The sequence below is a fragment of the Malurus melanocephalus genome, unplaced genomic scaffold, assembly GCF_030028575.1.
Source record: "Malurus melanocephalus ecotype Western Australia unplaced genomic scaffold, MMel_1.1 scaffold_413, whole genome shotgun sequence".
In the NCBI taxonomy this organism is placed as follows: domain Eukaryota; kingdom Metazoa; phylum Chordata; class Aves; order Passeriformes; family Maluridae; genus Malurus; species Malurus melanocephalus.
The window spans coordinates 247,526-255,031 of record NW_026623645.1 but is presented as its reverse complement, the minus strand read 5'-3'; the positions used below and the strand labels follow the sequence as shown (position 1 = coordinate 255,031).

General features: G+C 43.8%; 1 protein-coding gene across 3 annotated transcripts in view; it reads right to left on the bottom strand.

The window, feature by feature from the left end:
* Positions 1 to 693: 693 nt before the first annotated feature.
* Positions 694 to 7,506, bottom strand: part of ARHGAP24 (Rho GTPase activating protein 24) — a 183,241-nt gene continuing 176,428 nt past the window's right edge. For 2 of the 3 annotated variants that reach the window (XM_057379635.1, XM_057379634.1), the window contains 3 exons: positions 7,367 to 7,488; positions 3,781 to 4,852; positions 694 to 1,895 (listed from right to left, as the gene is read on the bottom strand). In XM_057379635.1, coding sequence (XP_057235618.1) covers positions 1,652 to 1,895; positions 3,781 to 4,852; positions 7,367 to 7,488 — 1,438 coding nt within the window. In that variant the 3' untranslated portion in view covers positions 694 to 1,651. The remainder of the gene's footprint in view (positions 1,896 to 3,780; positions 4,853 to 7,366; positions 7,489 to 7,506) is intronic. The other variant, XM_057379633.1, reaches the window with a different exon arrangement.

Sequence of the window (7,506 nt, the reverse complement as noted above, 5' to 3'; positions counted from 1 at the left end):
CACTGACACAAATGGTGCATCCACAAGCACTGTGTGTAATGCTCTGTATTTCTCTGAAACATTTGCTTCCCARCATAATTCCCACATCCAATAATAGTTGTCTAATAGGCATCTATAACCAAGAAAGTTCTTGTAAGCTGCATTCATCATCCTTTTCTCAACTGTAGTTTAAAAAAAAATTGCAATATATTTAAGAGACACTAGAGGGAAGCCAAGATATCTCAACAACCCTYTGTAACAATAATGCAGTCCTAAACTCAAAACCAAACATCCTTAACATGGTGTGGARAATACTGATTATACTTACTGTATTTCAAGATGCCAAACCAATTATTAATTTACAGGATGGCTCTGCTGTTTCTTTTCCACTGGCATTCTGCATGGTGTGATGCTCCAGGCTGTTTCCTGTGGGTGTTCCCTCGGTGATACTGAGTGCCTGCAACTTTCACAGCTGGAACACTTTGACAGTAATCTCTTGAATCATTCAGACAGTGTGATAACTTGCTAATATACACTGTCAATACAAGTGGTGAATATGTTGGTGTTTTCTTCCTTATTTACTGTTTCTTCTTTATTTACTGTAAATTACAAACAGTAATTTCTCCAATTGCTCCATTAATTTCTACTGTGGACAATTTCTCCAATTGCTCCATTAATTTCTACTGTCTATTTTTTCAATAAGGCTACCAGAACGTCCAGTTAAACCTCTCTGTGTGTCGTCCCTTCCCCAGCATTACAAAAAGGGCTCATTTTCACCCAGAGTGCAGAGGTAAGTCAGATGCAAATAGGGTCTGAATAACTGGTTTAKATCCCTGCTCTGAACTGCAGTGATCAGTCACAGGGCTGCTTCAGGATACACCAAAAAGCTCTGGTCATGTGATTAACTTCTCCTTAAGTCCCCTTGTCCCCCTCTCTCAAATTTTTACTCGGTTACCCACGTTTGTTTCCAAACAAGCAGCTGTTTACCCTTCTGTCACTGTCCCCGGTCTAGCCTGACTCCATGTCCTCACTTCTTGTTTTACAATGGGGTGTCCTGGAACTTTCTCCCCTGGCCATCAGCTCTGTAAAATCACTACTGCTTTTTTTGCCCATTGCACAATTCAGTTTCTCGTCCTGCTGTCTGTTTAGAAGCGACGCAAATCAGGGCGAACCATTCACACATTTACCGTAACATATCTGTTTATCTTCACTCCCCAGCARAAGGGGTAACAAAACAAAAACAGAAAAAAAACATTTGATATACAAAAYAAGCTGATGGTAACACAATGCCAAAAATAGCTTATTATGTTAAGTGCAAGGGAGAAAAGCCTTTATATAAAGCTTGATTGCAACAACATTTCAATTTACCAGTTTAAATACAAGACTTGCATTAAAATATTTCTTCAGATACATCTCTTGCTCTAAGGTGGTTCTTAAATTTATATACACATATCCAGTTGTAACACTTTGACAGTAGTCTCATGAAGCATTCAAAGAGTATAACTTGGTAAGTACACACTGTAGATATGAGTGCTTAATGTATGTATGATTTCTTCCTTCAAGGGTTTAGAACATTTTGTTGAGTACTAGCCTCAAACAGGTGACCAGCCACCTGATACAGTATAATACCCCCAAGCCCTTCCTCAAGTCCCACAGTCTATGYTTCCAAAGCTCACTGGATCCAGATGGTGTTGCCTCTTTCTGGTCTGCGAGACTCCACTGTCAATTCTCCAAAAGTAGAGAAAAACTGCTCCATTTCCTTCTGCAGCATATCATTCCTCTTCTCCGCATCCTCCTTCGCCCGCTCCGCGTTGCGCATTTTGATTTCCACCATTGTGAACTTCTTCCGCTCTTGATCCAGCTCTTCATGCAGGGCCATCATTTCCGTCTCCAGGCTGAGATTTCTCTGCTCCAAGCTGCATAAAGGGAATAAAAGCAGACAGCTCCTGAGCAGCACTCCTCACTCACTCAAGCAGAAATGCACACCACCTGCAAATTCATACACATCTTTTCATCTATAAAGCTCAGACTGAATTTCTGATGGGCACATCTACAAACCATGGCTTCACCAATGCAGGGCAATCTCTTTGGTGGTTTGTTAAAAAAAATACTTTGAACAGCAAAAGGCAGAGAAGAAAACAGCTCCATCTAATTTTCCAGGAGTAGGCTAACTATTTCCTTTACTTCTGGAAGTGTTGACATCCAGCTCCTGCTAGTTGCACTGCTGTCACCTACAAGGTCAGAAGAGTGCCCTGAATGCTTTTGTTTCACTGTCAATATCCCTTCTGCAGCTGATCTGCCTGCTGTAAACATCTGCCATTTGGACCTGCATATGTCTGTAAATATGGGCGTCATGAAGTTCAACAAAACAAGTGCAAGGTCTTATACCTGTGTCACAGCAATCCCAGGCACACCTACAGGTTGGACAGAGAAGAGATTGAGAGCAGCCATGCTGAACAGGACTTGGGAGTGATGGTTGATGGAAAACAACATGAGCTGGCAATGTGTGCTCACAGCCTAGAAAGTCAACTGCATCCTGGGCTTCATCCAAAGCAGCGTGGGAAGCAGGGGATTCTTCCCTTCTGCTATGCTCTAATGAGACCTCACCTGGAATACTGTGGACAAGGGGGAATGGCTTCAGACAGGTTTAGGTCAGATGTCTGGAAGAAATTCTCTACTGTGATGGTAGTGAGGCACTGGAACAGGCTGCCYAGGGAAGCTGTGGATGCCCCATCCCTGGCAGTGTTCAAAGCCAAGCTGGATGGGGCTCTGAGAACCTGGCCTAGTGGGAGATGTCCCTGCCCATGGCAGGGGGGGTTGGAACTAGATGATCCTTAAGGACTATTCCAATCCAAGCCTATGATCTCAGTGGTACTAAACACAGTCACCACTCATATTAAACTCTATCAAGGGCTCCACTACAATCACACCATGCTGAAAATAGTGATGCAGGTGAAAGCAACACTCCATGTGCTGCACGGAGTGGCAGCTGCTGTTGCCAGAAGCTCTCACATGTTGTGATCTATGACTTGCAGTGCCAGAGATACCAGTGCACAGAGCTGCTGTGGAGCAGAGGTGAGAACAGAAAGTCCTGATCAGCTTGACYGAAGAACCTTTATTACAAAGAGAGCACATTCAGCTCTGCACTGCTGAGCGCGTTAATTAATACTAAGCCCAGACTCGGAGGTTATTTATTGATCATTATAACCATCCACCCAGCAGCCTTRCTCTGTATGAGCAGAGTCTGCACTATCTGTAGACAAAGACAAATCCCTCCCTTGTCCTCTTTTAACAGGTCCAAGCTATGAAGGAAAGGCTCAGCAGCAGAGCAAGACAGGATCATAAGCAGAGGTAACTCCCAGATGCTGCACTTTCTCAAGAGGAATAAGGACTGGAACGGAGTCAGCAGTCTCCCCAGTCCCATAAACTACAGGTGGAGTATGCCACAACATTGCTTTCACTGAAAGGTGACACTCAGTTGCATTTCTCTAGAGAAAAGGCACGAACAAATAAAAACATTGTGAGAGCCCACTGATTTTGTTAATTAAATTTTATACTGACCCTCACAAAGTTCAAGCTTTAATTTTGACACCAACAGGACAGTGTGGCACAACCATGGCAAACAACTGGTCTGAGAGAAACTCCTTTGGATCACAGTATCACTGAAGCAATGTCAACACAAAAGATGAGAAACCCAATGGCAACACCTAGTGAGTGATACAGTAGTGACTGCAAGTCACAAGAGAGAAAACTCAGATTTACTCTGCAAAGGGCAGTCAGATGRTAGCCAAACCATCTTACCTTTTTATCCTTGTCTCATATTCTAGTTTTTGCTTGGCCATCTCTTGCTTCAAGCTGGACACCAGGCTGTGCAAAGCACTATGATTGTTGGTACTGTTGGGCACAAACGTTTCACTGTTATCACTGCTGCTGGTGGCTCGGCTGCTGTGGCCCCCCACACTCCTCCTGTCACTTTTGTTCTCATAGTCACCCGGGTTAGAGAGGTCTTCGTGTGGYGGCCCATCCAGCACAGAGTCTTCAAAGTTACCCGCATAAAAGTCCTGCTCAGGGCAGGTGGTGGTGGATGAGCGACAGGAGTTGGAGTGCTCCGGGAGGGATATTTCACACGAGGATGTTGACCAGGTAGCACTGTCCACGCTCTGTTTGTCATCAGAGTTCACCATAGAGAACTGCTGGTGGACATTGTCGTAGGTGGAAAGCCTGTTGTGCTGGCCTGACTCACCCACCGAGGGCTCCTTCTGCTTGTTGTCCCTCAGAGTGACGAAGCCATTGGGCACCCAGCCCGGGCTCCGGCTGCCGACGGTGTTGCTGTGCCCATCCGTGCTGGAAACGCCCATCCGCACCCCTCCGTTCTGCATGCTGTGTGTCCCCATCTTGGTCACTGGCCCCTTGAGGGACGACGTTCTCCGGGTCTGCAGGGAGCAGTTTGGAACGGTCTGGCTCTTCTCCGGGCCCTCCACRGAGCTGCTGAAGGACCCGTTGGTGACTATGCCGCTACCTTTATTAAACGCAGGATTTTTTTTCACCATGAGTGGCGGGCTCCTGGTGACATCTGGTTTTTGAATGCTGTTCCTGGGGCTGCTTGTCTTGCTGCCTGGCAGAGCAGAYGGAGATTCACAGTCCATGCTTCCTCTTTGGGGAGATTCGGGCRTGTCCCAAGAGCAGCGCCTCACTGCCGACTCCTTGGTATTGTTGTTCTCTTTGTTCTGCAGCTGCCCTGCAGTGGTTTTCTTTGGAATTTCGTTGTTGTTGTTGCACACCTCAGGTCCCATCTGAGGGTCTGCATCCTTGGGAAAGAGCTCTTCATGTTTGCTGATCATCACTGACATGAGCTGCTGGACTACTACTGTACCTGAAAGGAGACACCAAGCATGTGGTCAGGACGGCCTGTAATGCTTAAGGCATAAATACACTTGAGCTATCAGATTCCACAAATACTTGGTAAACTTTCAGCTTATACAAACATTGACACAGTGCATCCATCTGTGTAACACCCTGAATGTTTAACAAGGCTGAAGTGTCTCTTAGCTACAGGGCCACATCAGCATTATCTCTTCCTTCCATCACACCAAGCCAGCAAGGCCCCAAAAACAACAGGAACATTTGCACAGGAGCTGTTACTGTGACAGTAACTGCATCCCATGCAGACCACAGGAGGAGATAATAAGCAGGAAAGGATAACATCATTCCACATGATGTCTTTCCACTGCATGTGGCAAACATTTTAAAACCAAAGTCTCATTTTGGCACCAACTTGTGTTTGGTAGTTTAAYAGCAAATGAGCAGGCAAGGGATTTGCACTGCTGGAACAGACATTTCAGTATTCTGAMGCAAAATAGTGCAGTAATGAGACAGAATGAATTTAATGAGAATGCCTTTAACCACTCCACAGTGAGACTCTATGCAGCCAGAGAGTTACACCAGGTTACAGCACACCATGGAAGTGATGCAGGACCACAGCTGGCTGCTTCCTGTAATAAATAGCYACCTTTCCTCTGAAAGAGCAACCCCTTGGTGTGCACACCACTTGACTGCACTGTAATTTACACACTAGCATTTAGAAGTGGACTTGGCATGATGAAGATGTGCAACTCTTATTTTGCTAAGCAGACGCTCATTAAGGATTATTAAGAGTATTTCARGAACAAGGTCAAGGTAGTTATAATAACCACCTCATTTTTAAACTGCTAGAAAGCTTTCAGAGGCATGCTGTGCTCTTCTAATCAATAACTTCCCACTGCACAAAATCATTTCACGTGAACTACTTTGTAATACTCTGGACTGTTATATCCCACCCTTTTAAAATACAAATACCAAGAGCCAATTCAATGCAGGTACTCAACCTTTTTTTTCTAGGTGTTCTCATTTGTTTGTTTCTTTGCTAAGGCAAAATGATACATTAGAATGAGGCAGGAGGAAAATTCACTTAGCTGCATYCCTTCTGAGAATGTTACCTGTTGTGTGCAGAACTTTATTGCAAACATTGCATTATGGTCATGCACTTTTATGACGGCGTTTGACAGGAAAAAAAAATCCCCACAGATGGAATTCAGAAGAAAATCTCTGCTRAATCAAACAAAACCAACTCCTCATCCCCATCATGAAGATATGGCTCCCCATAGCTGCCTGTTTGATTTTGAATGATTATGCAAGAAAAGCACTCTGTATCTTCCAAAAGGGAAAGACAAATGAAGGAGGGTGGCCATGAGCACCTATCAATGTGTAATCTTTGTTCAAAGTCCCTACACATCGAAGCATGCGTAGCCCAATTAAAAATCAGTACTGTCTTATGTCAAAATAATGCTTGAAAGAGGGTGCAATTCTCTTTATCAAATCCGTTTCTCATTAGTTAAAAAAGTGCATGTGTTTTCCTACAGAGGCTGTAGTATCCATCCCATTTCTTACAACAGTCACCATCATTTAATGCTAGGGCTGTTGATAAGCAGGCTGGAGAGTTGCTCAGACAGTAGTCACAGATTCCATACATGATTTGGAAATGCCTTTCTGTTCACAACAACACACTCATTGTCGTAAGAATTAAAGAGAGAGAGAACAAGTAAGACTTCAGAAAAACAAGCAAATGAACAACATGTACAGAGAATTGTTTAATCTGGGGAAGACAAAAAGCATCATACTAACAGGAAAAGAATAATTCTATACATTCAAATAAACGAAAGGAACTGCATTCTTTGAGTTTTGGTAACATTTTCAGTGTACAGCCCTACTTTTGGAGAAAGCTGAGTAAATCGTACACATTAAACAAAACACGCTTAATAGCAGAAGAGGCATTGTGTACTTCAGGGAGAGTTAACGGTACAAAGTTTAGAAGGAAGTTAGAGGAGGACATTAAGATAAAAATATGGATATGACAATCTCAGCAAAATGCTACAGCTGAACATGGTTGTAAGAGCGAGCATGCAGCTGATAAATTGATTCCTGTTGTTCAGGAGGGCATGGAATATCCAAGTGCCTCGTGGGGGTTCTACACGGGTCACTGCARTGTGAACCTGTACTTTTCCTCATCCTCAAGAACCACAGGTGAAATATTAACTGCATTCCAACTGCACATGCTGACTAAGAACATGCTATGTTTGCAGGAAGTTTTCAGAGAGAAAGTCCATGTTTAGTGAAGTTGACAGAGCAGAACAATCTCATGCAAAGTCTGTTTGCAATGCWGCACATTTCAGTATAGCTCACAATAACGTGCAAGATTTAACCCAAAATCTCATTCAGGTTGAAAATTTCAGTGTCTGTACAACAGATACATGGAACTTACTGCACATCCTACATATRGACTGATACGTGCTGCTAATAAACCTAAATGCATTCCTTCTTTTCTCTTACAAGTCATGTACAGTAAGCTCACCCTCCATGATAGTCAGAGGATCTTCCACTTTGGGGCGYAGGATGTTGGGGCCAAAAACCGTAGCCAGGTTTTGCACACTCATTTTGTTTACGCCTGAATACGACTGGACTTCATCAAGGAATCTGTGGGGAAGAAAGAGA